The 20,078-nt window shown below is 40.8% G+C and overlaps 1 protein-coding gene across 1 annotated transcript in view; it reads left to right on the forward strand.

Moving 5' to 3' along the window:
• Nucleotides 1-14,131, forward strand: part of LOC126475115 (protein phosphatase 1 regulatory subunit 16A) — a 77,189-nt gene extending 63,058 nt beyond the window's left edge. The window contains exons 7-10 of the mRNA XM_050102702.1: nt 3,552-3,627; nt 11,246-11,460; nt 11,598-11,793; nt 13,788-14,131. Of these exons, the coding sequence (XP_049958659.1) occupies nt 3,552-3,627; nt 11,246-11,460; nt 11,598-11,793; nt 13,788-14,089 (789 nt within the window). The 3' untranslated portion in view covers nt 14,090-14,131. The remainder of the gene's footprint in view (nt 1-3,551; nt 3,628-11,245; nt 11,461-11,597; nt 11,794-13,787) is intronic.
• Nucleotides 14,132-20,078: the final 5,947 nt, after the last annotated feature.

The following is a 20,078-nucleotide window of genomic DNA, read 5'->3' on the forward strand; positions in this document are numbered from 1 at the left end:
CCAGTTCCCTATAGAATTTTCCTACTGCCAAGATTGTTCAATATGCAGTTATGTTACATAAGGGACCATTCACAGCAGCCAGTTTTTCTTCCATCTTTTTTCCAGTGAGTTCAGTTGTAAAACTGCCTATTGGCTTCTGTCTCGGGTTCTTCGGCCGACGTTCATCTAATGATTTTTCTGACGTTTCGCCAGCACGAGTGGCTGGCATTGTCAAAGCTTCACCGGCAATGGAGGGTGAAGCTTTGACAATGCCAGCCACTCGTGCTGGCGAAACGTCAGAAAAATCATTAGATGAACGTCGGCCGAAGAACCCGAGACAGAAGCCAATAGACAGTTTGTCAACAAGTGGCCACGAAAGCCTTAACAATTTTGTAGTTCAGTTGTAATCATGCTGAAAACTTATTTTATAATGTTCCACAAGGGTTCTAATTCATTCTCATTCCAGCTTATTTCTTGCACTTTGATTCTGTTCTAATCTAGGGTTTAAACTGATATTTTGTTCCTTTCATCACTTGCACATGTTAGCTGTCATGCATAGTTGGTGCAGGGTATAGATTGTTGGCTTAGCATGCAGGAGGTCATGGGTTCGATCCTGGGTTGGGATGCATTTTTTTTATTTGCTAATTTAATTCTGACATTTCATACTGTAATATATGCCGTTTCTTAGGTCATATGTATCCTAAATTTACAACATTTTGTACTCTGAACGTAACAAATACGTGGTTAGACAAATAAGAAATAGACAGTTCGAGCAAATGACATGTCATAGGACAGAATAACTACAAAAACAATATCAATTTCGAGATGCTAAAGCTGCGCCTGTTACATGTAATGCGCATTACCCCTCTGACAGAAATTGTTCTGCATCATTCATACTGACATTTCTAATTCTGAAATGTTCTGTTTGGAATTACACTGTGTCCCTAATGGTAATAGATGTGATGTTTCCACAGTCCCATCGATAGAATAGTAGTAGTAGTAGTAATAATAATAATAATAATAATGCATTGAAATATGTACTAAACAGCTTGTGGTTACCAGACTCAGTGTTGAAAGGCATAGGACCATGGTGATAACACATACAAGTAGTAACCGAGTTTGGACATTATTCGCAAAGCATATTGGTAGTCCTATTGGCAACATAATGCCCTAACGAAATATATGAACCTGAATGAGACAAGAATAATAGTTGCTACTAAACTCTGGGACCACTGGAGGAGGATACAAAGAAAAGAGGTTTCGCATCTAGTGGATGAGGTAATTGTGACATTCCATGACATGAAAAGGGCTTCTTTCAACCTTCCATTTCTACGATTGTAGTATGCGCAAGTGTTTTCTAAAGGACACGCTGCAATCACTGTTGATGATTAAGATGCCAGATACCATACCACATGCACTACATTTACCAAATAAAATACATATGCCTCAACCCAGGATCGAACCATCAACCTGCTGCATGCTAACCCAAAACTCTTATCCACTGCACCAACTGTACAGCAAAAACACTGTGTGCTGACGGAGATAGTTACCATACATGTGGTTATAGTGTTGCCAGATTGCCACACTTTAACGTCCTTTTTCTCCCAGATGTACTCGCCGGCCGAAATTTTGTGACAGACAATTTTATTTATTTATTTATTTATTTTTTTAATTTAAATTGCTGGCATGTGAGGAGTTGCGCTGCAAAGCCTGAGTGCACGAATTTCACTTCACCCTGTATGTCATATAAAGCACTGCTTAACTATGTTGCTTTAACCATTCTGACTGTGCTAGGTAAAGCCCACAAATCATTTGTGAGCTAAATATGAAGGGAACTAATGATACTGAATTACTATTTATCCTCCATCACACACCATGCAATAAATATGTTACAGAACACAGCTGTAGATGCACATCTAGATGTAAAATATATATATATATCTATGCTTATTTCGATTTTTTATTGTTGCTGGGTTCAGTTCCAAAAATTTGACCTGGTATTGTGGCACAGTAGAATTTCTGTGACTTATAATTACACATTTCAGTGTTTTTCAGCAATTATTACAGTATTGTTAAGGCTTTCATGGTCACTTGTTGACAAACTGCCTATTGGCTTCTGTCTCGGGTTCTTCGGCCAACATTCATCTGATGATTTTACTGACGTTCCGCTAGCATGAATGGCTGGCATTATCAAAGCTTCACCCTCCATTGCTGGTGGTGAACTGGAGCCGAGCTCGCTGCCGCAGACTATATGTACCTGGCGCGCCAACGTCCGAGGGCTTCTCCGCGGTAATTTCGGGTGTGGTTCTCCTCTTGCTACCTGCGACAGTCATTCGCTTCAGTACGGGAAGCCAGGATCCGTTTACCTTAACACTTTCCTCTTTTTTGTTGAAGCTGTTCACGTGTTTTTGTTTTTCTACAGCTTCTCTGAACAAGCGGGTGTGATAGTGCTTCTCTACAGCCAGAACTTCCGTGTCGGCGAATTTTATTACGTGTTCAGTCTCACTCAGTGCTTGCTCTGCCACGGCCAATTTCTCCACCTCCCCAATCTGCAATGTCGCTTATGTTCTTTGATCCTAGTGATCGATCGTCCAGTCATTCCAACGTAAACTTTTCTGAATGTGCATGGTATATGGTATACCCCTTGTAGTGTCAGGAATATACCGTATACCAAGCACATGCGGAAAAGTTTATGTCCGAATGACTGGACAATCAATCAACACCAGAATCAAAGAACGTAAGCAACATTGCAGGCTGGGGCAGGTGGAGAAATCAGCCGTGGCAGAGAATGCACTGAGTGAGACTGGCCACATAATAAAATTCACCGACATGGAAGTTCTGGCTGTAGAGAAGCACTATCACACCTGCTTGTTCAGAGAAGCTGTAGAAATACAAAAACATGCGAATGGCTTCAACAAGAATGAGTAAAGCCTTAAGGTAAACAGATCCTGTCTTCCTGTACTGCAGTGAACAACCGTTGCAGGTAGCAAGAGGAAAACTGCACCGGAAATGACCGCGGAGGAGCCCTCAGACATTTGCTTGCCAGGTACATATAGTCTGTGGCCGCGAGCTCGGCTCCAGTTCACCACCGGCAATGGAGGGTGAACCTTCAACAATGCCAGCCACTCGTACTGGCGAAATGTCAGTAAAATCATCAGATGAACGTTGGCCGAAGAACCCGAGACAGAAGCCAATAGGCAGTTTGTCAATTCTTACAGTACATCTGCAATGGACGATATTTGCTAGCCCTCTGTCTTAGATGTCCTCAGTTCACCATATGTACTATCATATGAAATAGCACAGTGGTTACAACACAGAACCATATTTGGAACAAATGAAATTCAAACCATCAGGCACCCCGAAATGACATCAAGTGAATACCATTGTAACTACTTCAATAAAATGATGGTCAAATGACTCTCCCACCTTATCTCAATGGATTACTTCTCTACCTCAGATGATCTCAGTGTTAATGGTGTATTTAACTCTGTCCCTTAGCTGCCATGTTATATGTTAAATGTAGAAGTTATGATGAATAAAGGAAAATGGCTAGAATGTGCTTTTAATTTCAGCTGGAGGTTCTGGAAATGCTGGTACAGAATGGTGCTGATCTGAATGCGAAAACACACCATGATGAAACTCCTGCAGGTATGAAAAGATTACTTATGCATGCTCTTCATGTTCTCATATTTGTGCATGGGGAAGAGAATACTTTCTGTAGTAGATAAAATGGCTTATGTTGTAAACAATATGCAATAAGGTCTGAAACTAACTGAAAACACTAAAACAATATAGTAGTTTCGTAATATCTTCTATCTCTTAATCAAATGAGCCCTAGAAATCAAGGCTCCTGATGTGGGATATATCCGTCTCAAATGGATAAAGTAGAAGAAAGATTATTTTAAAATATGGAGTTGTCCATTTTACAGCCAGGGCCATTGACCAGTAAAACACTGTGCTTTGGTACAATTGAAGTTTAGAGGCTAATTAATCTTAAGACTACAGGAGTATTAGTTGCTCATGAAACAATGCTGTGTAACAGACAGTTATAATCAGCAGAAATTTACAAAAGCAGTAAGTGATAAAGGAAGTGCTGCAAGACAGAAACTACTGGAGGCAGATAGTGAGAGCAGCACGCCATTGTCACGTCAAAAAGAACGCAATGGAGTTATTTGCTGTGATCATAGCAAGTGCGCGTTTGGGTGTCTATGTGGTTACGTGTGTGAATGTCTGTACTTCATACAGAAAAAGAGCATGAGCTCAAAAGCTAGTGTGAATGCTGTTTTGTATTACTTGTCTCTGTGCTCCACGCATCGATCTGCTAGAGGGGAGTGGTTGCCTTTCCCTTATTTTATGTACAGTCAAACTTTGATATAGCGACCCTAAATATATCGAAGACCTGTCTGTATTGAATTTTTTCTTCATTCCCCTTGGAAGCTCAAAACCATGATTTTTCAAAGAAAACCTGTCATTATGTCAAAGTTTCTGGAAGGCCTGAGAAGGACTGATTTTACCTCTGTACCTCGAAGTTCAATGGACAGAAACTCTTTGTATAGAAGTCACCATATTTGTCGAAGTCTTTCATATGGTACCTCTGTATACCGAAATGTGCACAGGTAGGGGAATCCCAGTCCCTCCCTTCGCTGCATCGATACGTCAGTGAAATCTGTGTCGCATTGCAGTTCCCATGCCCTCCAAGCAGGTACAATTTTAGGTAGTGTTTATTTTGACTGAGAGTGAGCTGTGAGTATCAGCCATGGGCTCTAAGTGGATATGTCTGACAATCGCCGAAAAGCAAAACTTAAGTGACAAAGTGAAAGGAGGAATGAAGAAAAAGATAGACACAGCTGGTACCTTGGACTCAAGCCACACGATCATCCAGTGCAACTACAACGGCTGCTATTGTCACCTACCAGAAATGCAACGTCTTGTCTCTCTCTTATTCTGCATTCTGTCTTCTCCAAAAAATGCATTTCCGTGATGACCACTCTCCCAGTTTACGTGGTTATCGAGCATTCTGTCGGAACCGTGCTGACCCTGGGATAGCATCTGGTGGGGTCTGCTCTTTGGTTCGCTCCAATGTCCTTAGTGACTGGATCCCCCTATGTACCACCTTGGAAGTGATAGCGTTTAGAATGCAAACGACTCCAGCAATCACCATTTGCAATGTCTACCTCCCTCCAGATGGGCTGCTTGCTTATGTTGCACTATCTACCTTACTTCAGCAACTCCCGACCCCCGTTTCTCTCCTTGCGGATTTCAGTGCCCACCATCCACTGTGGGGGAGTGTTACATCAACGGCTCGGGGTATCCTAATCAACCAACTTCTCACGGACTTTGATTTGTCTCTCCTCAACAATGGTTCCCCTACCCACTTCAGTGCTGCTCATGGCAACTCCTCTGCTATCGATATCGCAATCCCCTCCCCTGCCCTCGTAGCTTCCGTACATTGGCCATCCCATGATGACCTTCGTAACAGTGACCACGTCCCAGTAACACCATTGTTCCCCTGCTGCTGCCAAGCAGACAGCTCCCCATGTTGGGCATTCTGCAGGGCCAGCTGGCCTCTATACATATCTGCTGTCCGCTGTGACACCTCCCTCTTGAATTCCATTGATTTAGCCGTGCAAGGCATCTCTGCTGTTCTTCTTCATGCTGCTGGCACCGCTGTCCCCCTATCCACAGATACCCCTCGTCATCGTCCGGTACCGTGGTGGACCAAGGACGTTGTAGTAGCTGCCCAGGACCACCGACGGGCACTGCGACAATTTGAGCCACACCCCTCCCAGACCAACCTCCTCATTTTTAAGCATCTTGTGCTAAGGCTCATTACATTATTAAGCAGAATAAAAAGGAATGTTGGGAGAACTTTTGGGGACATATGCCTCTTTATCTCAGGTTTGGTCAAAGGTCTGTAGCGTTCTGGGCCGCCAGCAACAGTCCACTGTCCAGGTTCTGAACATCCAAGGAGCTCTGTGCACTGATCCATTGGTCCTCGCAGAACACCTTGCGACACACTTTGTGATGGCATCATCGTCTGCTTCCTATCATCCTGCTTTTTGCCAGCAGAAACACAGAGTTGAACAGGTGACCCTCCATTTCATCCTGCACCACGTTGAGCCCTACAATGCTCCTTTCACTGAATGGGAATTGGTGCAGGCTCTTAGCTCTTCACGAGACACAGCCACAGGGCAGACTCTATTCACAATCAGATGATTCAACACTTTAATGTTCGCCAGAGGCAACAGCCCCTCTGGGTCTTCAATCACATCTGGCTCACGGGTGTTTTTTGTCACAATGGCGAGACAGTATAGTTATCCCCGTCCTTAAACCCGGGAAAATGCCAACGTCTCTTGACAGCTAACGCCCTGTTAGCCTTACAAATGTGCTTTGTAAACTGCTTGAAAGGATGGTCAACTCGAGATTTTGTTGGGTACTCGAATCTCGGGGCCTTTTATCACCATGTCAGTGTGGTTTCCGGGCAGGGCAATCTCCAACTGACCGCTTACTCTGATTGGAATCAGCCATCCGACAGGCTTTCACTCACTGCCGGCACCTTGTCACAGTGTTCTTTGACCTACATAAGACATATGACATGGCTTGGCACCATCACATTTTATTTGCCCTCCGTGACTGGGGCTTACGTGGTCCGCCTCCGATTTTTATCTGCGAGTTTTTATCTTACCGGCTCTTCCATGTTTGAGTTGGCACTTCACTCGGCACCCCTCAGATTCAGGAGAACGAAATCCCCCAGGGTTCAGGGCTATGTGTCACACTCTTCCTCATTGCCATAAATGGGCTTGTGACCTCTGGTTACCCTAGCGTTGTACGTTGACAGTTTTTGCATCTGGTACAGCTCCCACTCGGTGGCGTCTGCTGAGTGCCAGCTCCAAGGTGCCACCCGATGGGCGTCTACGTAGGCCACCACCCATGGCTTCCAGTTTTCCTTCTCCAAAATGCAGGTTCTGCATTTTTGTTGTCAACCCACAGTACACCCTGATCCAGAACTTTATTTAGGCAACCAGCTCCTTGATGTTGTAACAGAGTTCTGTTTCTTGGCCTTATTTTTGATAGCAAGCTGACATGGTAGCCCCACATTCATCACTTAAAGACTACATGCATGCGGAAGCTTAATGCTGTCCGCCTCCTAGCCCACACGTCTTTGGGTGCAAGCATGCGGAAGCTTAATGCTCTCCGCCTCCTAGCCCACACGTCTTTGGGTGCTCACTGTTCCACTCTTCTCCATCTTTACCATGCTCTGGTTTTGTCCAGACTCGATTATGGTAGTCACGTTTATGGCTCAACAGCTCCTACCACTTTCAAACTCCTTGACCCTGTCCATCATTGTGGGGTGCATCTGGCTATTGGTGCCTTTCGCACTAGTCATGTTGATAGTCTCCTCACAGAAGCAGGGTTCCCCCTCTACACATCCGATGGAGCCAACTCCTTGTTTCTTACGCAGTAGCCATTTGCCAATTCCCTGACCATCCTGTATACCCTGTGCTCTTTGCCAATTAGGGATGTCACCCTCCTAACACCTGCCCATGGGTGGGATTGCCGTTTGGCATGTGTCTCACTACCCTCTGCCGGAATCTCCATCTGCAGTCACTGGACTGCGCCCTGTGTCTTTCCTCCCATAACCCCCCCCCCCCCCCCTCCCCCCGGGTGGTGCCTAGACCACGGATTAGGACTGCTCTCTTCCAGGGTCCTAAGTTCTCCGTTGCTCCTATGATTTACTGGCATCTTGTGTGTGCCATCCTTGCAGAGTTCCAGGGTGCCACCATCCTTTACACTGATTGTTCTAAGACTACTAATAAGGTGGGATACGCTTTAACATCTCCTTCCAGCTTCGAGTACCATTTGTTGCCTGGATCATGTAGTGTATGTACAGCAGAGCTTCTAGCCATTTACAGGGCCCTCCTTTTTGTTTCTCAGAGGCCTCTCTCCATAGTGTTTTAATTTGTTCCGACTCCAAGAACATCCTTCAGGCTATCGATCGATGCTACTCTCGTCATCCCCTGGTCTCTGCCATCCATGACCTTTGCTCTGCTCTCAAGTGTGCTGCCTGTTCAGTCATCTTTCTCTGGGTCCTGAGTCATGTGGGAATCCCAGGGAATGAATTGGCTGACCGTTTCGGTAGAGAAGCAGATACTTACCCCCTTTTCCTTTAACGATTCCAGCTGCAGATATGCGGATCTATGTCAAATCTCTCTTTGCCCAGCAGTCGAATGCCATCTGGAGCACTACTGCTCATAGTAATAAACTTTGCACAGTCGAGGAGTCTACTGGGGTTTGGGGCACTTCTTTCCACCCCTCTCGGAAGGAGTCCACTGTTTTATGTCATTTACGTAGTGGCTATACCCGGCTCACCCATTGTTTCCTCCTACGTAACGACCCATCCCCACAATGTGTTTGTGGCGCTAGACTGACGATATCTCACATATTGATGGCATGTCCCCTTCTTTCAACCCTTCAAGCAAAGGGTTCCTTAAATTTAATAGTAGCGGACGATCCACGGATGGTGGTCCTGGTCCTTGGTTTCCTCCGTGAAAGTGGTTTTTATTTCCAGATATAAGGTTCTCCTTTCGTCTTGAAGCAGGGGCAGGTTGATTGTGATTAGGACTCCTTTTGCAGTCATCACAGTCTGTGACCCCATGACCAGACCCCCTATTTCCAGTTTTTGTATTTGGTCTCACCTTTTATGCTTACACTTTGTGTGTTTAATGTTCATTCTTTTATAATGTGACTCCTCTGACTGAATCCGTACACTTATAGCAGACTCTTTATTATGTAACCCCCTTTGGAATCGCAAGACTGATGACCTCGCCATTTGGTCCCAAAATCTCCCAATCAAGCAATCAATTAAAAGACACAGCTGCAGAGTTTGGGATTCCGACAAGCACACTGTCGACAGTAATCAAGAATGGAGACTGCATGGTTACCACAGATGAAGGGACAGATCAGAAACAATGAAAGAAGGGTGATTTCCAGATTTAGAAGAGTATTTAATACAGTGGTCCTGACAACAGAGGAACAATGATGTGAACATTGGTGGAGTTATTTTGAAAGAAAAGTCAGATTATTTTGCAGCAGTGTTGGGTACAATATGTTTTGTGAGAGTAACACATGGTTAGATAATTTTAGGAAAAGACATGGTATTGTCTTCCACAAAGCGAGTGGGGAAAGTGCCAGTGTATATAGCAAAATTCGTGATGAGTGAAAATTATAATTGCAGAGGATCCTTCAGGATTACAAACTGGATGATGTTTTTAATGCAGACAAACTTGGACTTTTTTACAAATGTCTTCCAGACAAAACTTTGACTTTCAAGGAGAAAAATGTCATGGGAGAAGCTGAATAAAGACCATGTCACCATTCTTTTAACAGAAAATGTGACCAGCACATAAAAACTCAAGCCACCTAAGAAACCGCAATGTTTTTCCAGGTGTAAGTTGTTATCTGTGTGGAGTACTGTACACTGTGAACAAGAAAGCCTAGATGACTTCAAAAGTGATTTCCAACTAGTTAAATATTTTTAATAGGAAAATCACTTAAGAAAATCAACAAGTTGTCTTGTTTGTGGACAATTGCAGTGTGCACAATGCTATCTCTCCATTAAAATCTCTGGCAGTACAATTTTTGCCACCTATGTAGAAATTGTAGCCCTTAGATCAAGGAATAATCAAAAACGCCAGAGAAAACTGCAGGTATGAAGCGGTTCAAATGACAATCCACAATATTGACGATGACAACCCTGAAAGTATAAACATTTTAGATGCGGTGAGAAAGCTATATAAAGTGTGGAGAAACATGATGGAGGAGCAAAGAGTCATCAGTTGTTTCTGAACATGTGGATTTTTGACAAGAGATGAAAATTAGCAGCTGGTGGGTTTAATACTTGAGCATGTAAAATCTTAGTTTGATTCTGCCACTGGTTTATGGGGATTTTGATTAAAGCTTTTATTTTATACAGTATTTGCAGGAGACACCCTGTCAGTATCCTAGAGTCCAAATGGGCGAAAGTGGTGACTCACTTTAACACCATTCATGTTCGTTTTGAAGATTTCCTGGATGTGGACAGTGATGTCACAGTAGCAGGATCACTAACAGAAGCTGAGATTGTTGATTCTGTGAAGACAGTGAACGAAAAAGAAGGCGGCAATGATCATGAAGAGGAAGGGGAAGAGGGTGAGGGGGATGTCGAAGAAAGCACTGGCAATGATGGCCAGGCAGATCAAACTGGCCTTCAGCACAACCAAAGTGTTTGTGGAGAAGTAGGAGGTAGAGGATAATGTGTTCTGAACTGTCTTATTCATAGACAGTGAAATTGATTCACAGGTGACCAAAAGTTTAAAGCAGGCCAAAATTGTGGATTACTTTTAACTTCTGGAAATTTTTATTTATGTACAGTGTATTCTGCTACTGAATTTAATTTATTTATGATAAATATTTTATTTAAAACTTATAAATTGTTTTCTGTTTCAAAAGAAAAAAAAAATATGCATAACAATAAATCTCAATTTCTTCTTTGTGTTATCAGAACTAAATCTAGGCGTATATCACACATAAACGCAAAAAAAAAAGATCACAGTACAGCAGCACAGTAATAAAAGAAAATCAAGGGTTGTAAACAAATTCACCACAACCACCACCACCAACACCACCCTCTCCCCCTCCTCCTCCTCCTCCCCTCTCGTTCCACCTGGAAACCTCATTATGTTGAACCCTCCATATATAGAATGAATTCTGTCTTCCTTAGAGATTCGATGTATTGAGGTTTGACTTCATGACTCCACCCAAGAATTACCATTACTGTTGATCTTTAACTCAGTTAACTTCAGCAACGATGAATCTGTCCAGTTGTTCATAAGAATACTATAGCAAACTTAGATTTTCATTGGAATATCAGTTCTCCAGCAGATATTATCAATAGTGTAACACTGAATAAATATGTATTATATGAACCCATTTTAAATATTCTTAATCCTCTGCATCCAAAGAAAGAGCTGGAAATATGGGAGAAATGTATTTCGCTCACCCCCCCCCCCCCCCCCCACACCCCTTGTGGAGTCTGTTATGTATCGAATGTGCATTGAACTTTCAGCTGTATATTTCTCAAAGGAAACTACATACAGAAATAACATATTACATTTGTAATTTTATCTGTAGCCAATAAGTATTTCAAAAACAATTCAGTTTAAAATTGAGTTACTCTCATACATCATTCTGAATTACTGCAAATCTAAACAGTTAATTGTCTCTCTAGATATCTGTGAAGACCCAGAACTCCGAGAACGCATCCTTCAGTTACGTACTGAACAAGAAACAAAACGAATGCAAGAAGCAAAGAAGGGTCGTGTAAAACGTTCACAGTCAAATACGCGTACACAGTCTGTGAGAAGAACATCCATCCGTGATAAAGTTCTTACCACAAAGAAAGACGCTGTTGAAGAAGCTAGGTTGAGGTTGCAAGCCCGGGAAGTAAGTACAATGATCATATTTACTGTTGCTTATTAATCCAATTGAGTAGAGAGGAAAAAGTAGCTGCTAGTTCACTTTTCAGTTGATTTTGTTTGGTAAAAAATTCAGCTTATTTCTGCAATGATCTGGTTGTATAGGTGTTTGCTCCTCAACCGGATGATGGGGACTCACGTGCAGCTTCTGATGTATCAACAGAAAACTTTGTCAATGGCAATGTAGCACAAGAAGTTGTGCCAAATGCTGCTCGACATGCACCTGATGGCAAGGATGATTCTAGTGGAATGACTGCTGTTGTAGAAGCCCAAGATGTGAAAGGTCCTCCATCAGCTCTAGGTTTGAATTTCTCTGTTTACCTATGCCTTTTGAAATGTTTATAAAATTTCCATTAATAGAGAATTCTATGTACATCATGTTCCTTGGACTAAAGAATTAACAATTAAAATTTTAAATTACTGTGGACTTGTATGTCATTTATTGGCTTCTTTTAATACTATGTTGGGCTAAATCAGTTTTAGTAGTTAAATGCAAATCAGTACATTAATATTTTGTCAGTTACTTCATGTTAAAATTGCTTAATGGGAGGAAAATGGTATGAATACTGATTCACAGTGTCAATTATAAGTCATCAGATCACAATTTTCACCTCCAAACGCAGATAACATGCACATGGATGTTTTTTTCTGATTACATAGGGCTCAGTCTTCACAAGCAGCTGTGCAGTGTGCTGAAATCTAATTTTAGCAGTAGAGTAAACTACATAAAATAATTTTTTGTATTTGTTGTTTCTATTCTTTCCATCAGTGTAGCCAATTGCTTGTCCTCTGTGGTCCTTTGTAGGTGTACAGCAAGATTCTATAAACATGGGTCATTTATGAGGGGCATTCAATAAGTAATGCAACACTTTTTTTTCCAGCCAATTTCGAAAAAGTGTGGAATTTTTTGTGGGACATCGTGGAATATTCCCACTTCAATCCCAATAGTTTCAGGAAGTTTTGATAGGTGGCAGCACTACACATAGCCTTCAAAATAGTGTCTGTAATGGAGGTGTATTCCAAGCAGAGAGCCGTCATTGAGTTCCTTTTGGGAGAAAACCAGAGCATCTCAGATATTCATAGGGATTTGCAGTTTGTCTGTGGAGACCTGGCAGTGAACAAAACCGTGGTGAGTTGCTATGTGAGCCATCTATCATCATCGCAACAAGGTTGCGCAAATCTGTCTGGCCTCCTGTGTGCCAGCTGGTCACAACAGCTGTAACTACTGCAATGTTGGAATGTGCAGACAGACACTCTCATTTGAGATGACTGGTGGATCACAAACGTCTCACTGCACTGCTGGACGTTCCTGTTGGTAATACTGACAAACTTGTCCACCAGTCGTGGACCTCAAAAGTGTGTTCCACTGGGTTCCTCACTACCTAACAGAAAATCATAAAGAGCAATGAAGGACCATATGTGCAGAATTGCTTGCATGTTACAAGGCTGATCGGGACAATTCTTTGTTGAACGTCATCGCAGGTGGTGAAACATGGGTTCATAGTTTCAAACTGGAACCAAAATCACAATCTATAGTATGATGCCACACCACCTCTCCTCTGCAGAAAGAGGTCAAAGCCATATTCTCAGCTGGTAAAGTCCTGCCCATGGTCTTCTGGGACTCTGAAGGGACTATTCTATTTGATGTCCTCCTTCATGGTGCTACAATAAACTCTAAGGTGTATTGTGCTACCTTCAGGAAATTGAAGAAACAACTTTTGTGGAACATTTTATCTGGCTGCATCATTTCAGTAATGTGCCCTGGTCACCAAAGTCATCAGGTTTGTGTTGTGGGGGTGAAAGAGTTTGTCTTTGTTGACAAAACCTAAAATTTAATAGAATTGAAAGCTGCCATCACAGAATAGATGGGTTTGATTGACAATTGCCTGCTTCTCTGAATTGTGAGTAACTTGTAGTAGAGAGTTTAAATTGCATTCAAGAGAATGGCCATCACTTGGTTGATATGATCTTTCGTAAGTGACCCTGTAAACAAAATAGAAGATATTAACCCATGATTTTGGATAAATAATTTTTCATTTGAAAACCGACTGTTTCCTGTAGGTCATGCTGTATTTAGAGCTTCTGAATGTTCAAAATATGTAGTTCATGCCTCTATGTTTGCTTCTGTTTGTATGGATTACTTGAATACATTTTATTACTAGTGCATAAATTGCAAGTGCCAAAATATTTCATAATCACAATGTGTTGTATTTGTTGCATTATCTTTGAGAAAACAGAAATAAAACTATTATTACAAAGGATAAATTATGTAAGTGTGCTACAATTTATTTTCAGAAATACCTGCAGAAACTAGTTACGTGACTGAAGGAAATGGTAAAATAAACATAAACGTCACAGTGACAATCAATGCAGGAACATTGGCTGACTTAAAGAAACAACGAGCACAGATTAGAAACAGCAGTCCAACAGAAGTGACTGGTGGTTCTGCACCACTGTTACTATCTCCTGCATCAGTGACAGGATCTGACATGCTACTGACTGACAGCTCTGCCTCACCACCTGTGAGGCGTTTCACTGGTAACACTAGTGAAATTGTTGGTGATCCACGTACCCGCCGTTGCTGCATCATCTCGTAAGGAATGACCTTGTGTGTTTAGGCAGCAGAGAGAGAGAGAGAGAGAGAGAGAGAGAGAGAGAGAGAGAGAGAGAGAGAGAGAGAGAGAGAGAGAGATTGTGATTGTGATTGTGATTGCATTGTGATGCAGAAATATCTGAATGTTGTGTTCATATGCAGCTGTATTGATGTATTTCAAAACCAACATCTATTTTTTTAAATGTTATTTATATTACTGTTATAAGAAATTATACACAAAAGTTGAATACATGTCATGGTATGATGTTAATCTAGCTGTTCCGTGTGTATTTACTGTTGTTCTTGAACACATTCATGTTTACCTGTTTAAGGAAATAATTTTTACATGGAAGAAGAATGTGTTATAAGAGGTTACTGATTTTTGTACATGTGAAATAGGGATGCAAGAACACATGATGTATGTTCTTTAGTAATTCACATCTTTTATTCACTTTATGTCATCTCATCTCTTGAAACCCATTTGCCCTTTCTCAGTAACAAAGTCATGATTGAGTAAATGATGACCATTAATTAATTAGAACATACAAGAGTGCAAAATATCTTAAGTGACTTTCAGCTATACTCTTCAGAGTAGAAATAACTGTATACATCAGTAGGAGAAAATTATTTTTGATCTTTGTAAACAGTATGTTTAAGGTACCGAAAATGATGGATGTAATTAACTGCAGATAGAAATATTAATTTTCAAGTTTTCCTGCAGAACCAAGCCTTGGACTCAGGGCCATGTGCAAATATCTTATTGGCAATATTTGTGTTATTTAGTTTGTTGCCATCATCAAGTAGTACCGAGATTACAAGAAAGTGCCCCATATATTCACAGTGTAGTTAGCCCCTCCCTTGTACTGCGTTTGATAATCTGTACAATTCTTGTTGTCTGCAAATACACCTTGTATGGTCCATTAACATATTTTTTTAATGTATACCTCAAGTCGTTCTACATTCCTGAAGGTTTTCCTTCTTGATGAGATGGACAGAACATGATGAATGAATGAATGAATGAATCAATCAATCAATCAATCAATGGTGTGCACTGTTTGTTTCCTACCTTCTCATCCAGGTCTTCAGTAATCATTTCACTCCTATAGCTGGTGGTAAGATTCCAGGCATACACTTTTCAGTCTGATTTAGATATCTTGTTGTTTCTGTATGAAGACTGCTCACACTGCAAATGTAGGGAGTGTAGGTAGTATAATGGCAGTCTGTGCATAGTCTAGTCTGATTCAAAGTGCCAGGAGTTGAGAATGTTAAAATTCTCAATGTGCTCCTGAGTGTTGGAACTGGCATTAAATGCTTATCCCTATTGATCTTAATTTATGCTTCTGCTGTTATAATTAAAAAAGCTAGTCTCTTTTGCATTGATTGCCTTATTGTTGAACCTAAACCCTGCCACAACTGCTATCCTACTGGGCTATGTGTTTGCTAGCAGGTTGTACAGAGTTGGTGTCCAGCCTCTCTATTAAGAAGCTTTTCTGTCAGTTTTTATTCTATGGTATCCCTTATTACGGTATCTTATAACTGTCAGATGTGAGCCAAAATTTGAGTCTCGTTATGACTTGTCTCATGTTCTGTCTCTGATGACTGTGCTGCTAATAGGACATTAAGACTAATTTTCCTTCCTTCATCTCTTGTTGTAGTTGAAGGCAATGCTCTGCTACAGTCTATTTGCTAGACACTATGAGGCTCATGTGTCTTTGTAGTCTTCCTCATCACCTAGTTTACTCTTTCACATAGATTATGCCAAATTCACAAAAAAAATTAATAAATTCCAATATAACAACGAAAACAATCAATTATTGTCAAAATAATTTAACTGGATAAATAAAAAATCTACTCACCAAGCGGTGGCAGAACACATAAAAAACAGTTGTGATTGGAAGGCTTTTGGAGCTGGTGGCTCCGCCTTCAGGCAGAAGGGTTGAAGGGGAAGGAAGAGGGTAGAAGGAAAAGGACTGGAGAGGTCTAGGAAAAGGGGTAGATTTTGGTAAAAGTCACCCAGAACCATGGGTCAGGGGAGACGTACCACACAGGATGAGAAGGAAGACTCACTTGGGTTTACAAAAATCTGAAATTTGTTGCCATCCTTGTGAATGTGGTATGACCTCTCTAAGACATACAGTTGGAAATACTGAGATCTCATATGCAGGATGTCAAAGGCTCACAATGAGACTGGGAGTAAATATTGTGTTAGTGAAAAACACACACACACACACACACACACACACACACACACACACACACACACACTCTTTAATTAATGACTTATGTAGATAGAGAACAAACATACACACTTGTTCAGTGCCTTAGCTAGAGATGATGATGTACATGAGAGGAAGGGATTCTAAATATCTTATCTTTTACACTGATTTATTTCTGGATTTTAAATTCACAGTGAAATAGCTGGATATCACACCATCAAATGACTTTTAACTTCATGCCCATATAATTCCAAAGTTTCTTAAGATAATTTCTAGGTGGCAAAATATTTTGAACGACTTACTATAATAGAAATATGCCTGTTTCCTCTGTTTAAAATAAGAAATTTTTCAGAGAAAAATTTGTCTATTTCTTTCTGCTTAAGTTTGTCATTTTTTCTGCAATCTTGTGGAAACTTTTGTCTTGGTAATTTCATGATGGGGTGTAGTAGTTTTCAGTGCATAGTCATTAGACTAAGGAAATGTGTTTTGTTATGTGTAAGCCAAGAATGTGAATCATATACTCCTGAATGTGACTTTTCACTTTGTGTACACTGTTGTGAAAACTAGATCATAATCAGGATTGGAACATTTTTTCCTGTGTTGTGGGCCATGAGAGATATCTAAATAGCTCACTCAGTAAGAGCTTTGTCAAGGGCATGAGGAACAGATTAAAGTACAAGTGCAGTACACAATTTTAACCTATCAGGAAGAAGTACGACAGCATTCCTTACTGTAGAATGAAAGATTTAGTTCTCATAGACTGTTTTGTACAGGTGGTGTAGTGGTTTTCAATGCATAGGGGTTAGACTAAGGATACTTGTTTTGTCACGTTTAAGTCAACATCATGAACAATGCAGATCAAAGCTGCATTGTAGAGTATGGTGTGTCATAAGTACATTAGGCTTATAAAAAGTAAAAATTTGAGTTCCATACTCAGTCTGGCACACAATTATAATCTGTCGCAAACTTTCATAAAAAGATCAGACAGTTTTTTACATAAGAAATTTCATAGTTAATTTCAAGGTATTGGCATTAAGCTGCTAGTGTTGTTAACATTTTAAGCAGGTTCCATTGCCTATTTGTAGTACTAATCTGAGAAATGAAATGAATGTGACATCTATCTTGGTGAGGGTACTTTATAATTTCGAGATCTGTAACCGCAGAGAAAAATTTGCAAGACAGTCATCATAAACAGTTATATGTTGCTGCAGAAGTCTAACACGTGGTTGCAGCTAAGATTTTTTTTCAAGCTGTGTTTCCTTGCATGGTTTTCGCTGTGCTACGCTCACTTCCATAGAATGTCAGATGTTAATAGAAAGAAGTTATGAAGGAAGATTAACATATTTTTGTAATGCATAATAAGGTATAACTATTATATTAATTATATCTATCTGTCTAATATATCACATTTATGCAAAGTTTTAACACAATTTTTGCCACTATGTTTTGTTCCCAGTATGTTAAATTCAATCCAGTTTTATTTGGATATGGAACCTTTAACTATTAAATTATACAGACATTTGGTAATATTATTTACAGTCAAAAAAACTGGACATAAAAAGCGACCTTTCTCTTTTAATCAAATTAAGCACCAAGGAAAGTGGTGCAGTGGTTATAAGGCCCTGATTCCCATTCGGGAGAAGCAGAAATCAGATGACACAAAATTTAGGTTTTCTTTGGTTCTTTTGTAAAGGCCTTTCCTTCTTCATTCTTGTCCAATCAGACCTAATGCTTCATCTGTGACGACTTTGTCATTGATGGGATGTTAATCCCTAATCTTTCTTCCTCCCCCTGGAAAAGAACCACTCAGTTTCTCTATTGCTACTCTAAACAGTTATGTTCTCTTTCTGTATTTAATTGAAGCTAAACTGGTGTTATAGTGAGGAGATAACGTAATGGAACTTTTAAATAATGAGGTAGGAAGCTGTGGAGATGCATTGAAATTTTTTTTCAGCAGTCCCTGGCATGTAAATTCTCTTTCATTGGTTGTTTCATCCTCCTAAGAGAAATTTCTCATTAGCTGACTTACGTTTCATTAAGTACAGTACATTAAAACCAAATTCGTATATATATATAAAATTTTACTGGCATATGTTCTGCTCCCATAACTAATATCATTGTTTTCATGGGCAAGCACAGTTTATCATTAAATCATTAATTACAAACAAAATTCTTAATAGTTCAAAATAAGAGCCCCTTGTTCATTGTGTGTTGAAAGACCTGCCTGTTCTTTCTTATTTGTAATCATTTTGAGTTTTTTTGTTTAAAATACACGAGTCATTCTCAGAAGTATTAATAACTATGCAATAACATGTCTATAAATATGCACAAATGAGGCCTGTCTAAAAATTATCTGACCTTTGGCTGAAAAAATGTTTCGAGAACATGACGGGGTTGGGATCCTAATCGCTTTCAAAGTAGGTCCCTTGTGCTTGCACACACTTAGCCCACCAATCCGTCCACTGCCAGAAACACCTCTGGAAGTCTTCCTTTGGAATGGTGTTCAGCTCTGTCGTCATGTTCTGCATTATCTCTTCTCTATTCTCAAAATGGGATCCTTTCAGTGGCGTCTTCAATTTTGGAAACAACCAGAAGTTGCAAGGAGCCATGTCTGAAGAGTAGGGAGATTGGCGAATTGCTGTAATTCCATGTTTGGCCAAGAAATTTTGGATCAAGTGGGATGAATGTGCGGGGGCGTTGTTGTGATGCAGTTGCCAGTTTTTCGCTGTCCACGTGTCTGATCTTTTGTGCTGAACTGCGTCACAGAGTCGATAGAGAACATCTTGATAATACTCCTTATTCACTGTTTGTCCCTCCAGTGCATATTCGTAATGCACAAGTCCACGGACATCAAAGAAGACAGTCAGCATCACCTTGATTTTGCTTCGCACCTGCCACCCTTTTTTTGGCCTTGGTGACTCGGGATGCTTCCATTGCGATGGCTATCTTTCTGTTTCTGGGTAGTACCCGTACACCTATGACTCATCTCCAGTTATCACAGTGTTCAGAAGCCAAGGATCAGTGTTGGTGGTGTCCAGGAGGTCCTGTGAAATGTCAAAACAGAGGTATTTTTGTTCTGGCGACAACAACTTGGCCACAAATTTCACAGCCAGTTGAAGCAAGTTCAAATCGTCACGAAAAATTGCATATGCAGAATCTTTACTCACTCCAACCTACTGGGCAACCTCCCGCACTGTCAAACAACGATCTGCCATCACCAAATTTTGCACCTTCTCAGCAACAGCTGCACTCCGAGCAGTCTGGGGCCTGCCAGAATGCTGGTCACTCTCCGCTGATGCGCAGCCATTTTTGAATTGGTTGAACCACTCCTTAATTTGTGTTACACCCATCGCATCTTCTCCAAACACCTGCTGAATCTTACGAATTGTTTTGCTTTGAGAATCACCAAGCTTTTGACAAAATTTGATGCAGTATCTTTGCTCAACGCATTCAGTCATCTTGAGAGAATCGGTAATCTGACGAACATGTTGTGTAGCACCTCACTCAGCGACTGATAGGCAGCGACTGATGCGCTGGAAGGCAAGGACAAAATTCACGCATTCGCAGAAAGGTATCTTCTTTTACTGTGTACAGTGATGCTGTGCTGTCGAGACGAAAATCGAAGGTCGGGTACTTTTTAGACATACCTCGTATCTTATTGAGGGCAAATGGAAGAAAATGATGGCATAGAACTCACAGTTATCAATACTATACACAAATGTTATCACGTTAATGAAAAGTTTAAATAATTATCAGGTTGATAAACATGTTTCTTTG

This window comes from Schistocerca serialis, chromosome 4, assembly GCF_023864345.2.
Source record: "Schistocerca serialis cubense isolate TAMUIC-IGC-003099 chromosome 4, iqSchSeri2.2, whole genome shotgun sequence".
NCBI lineage: Eukaryota > Metazoa > Arthropoda > Insecta > Orthoptera > Acrididae > Schistocerca > Schistocerca serialis.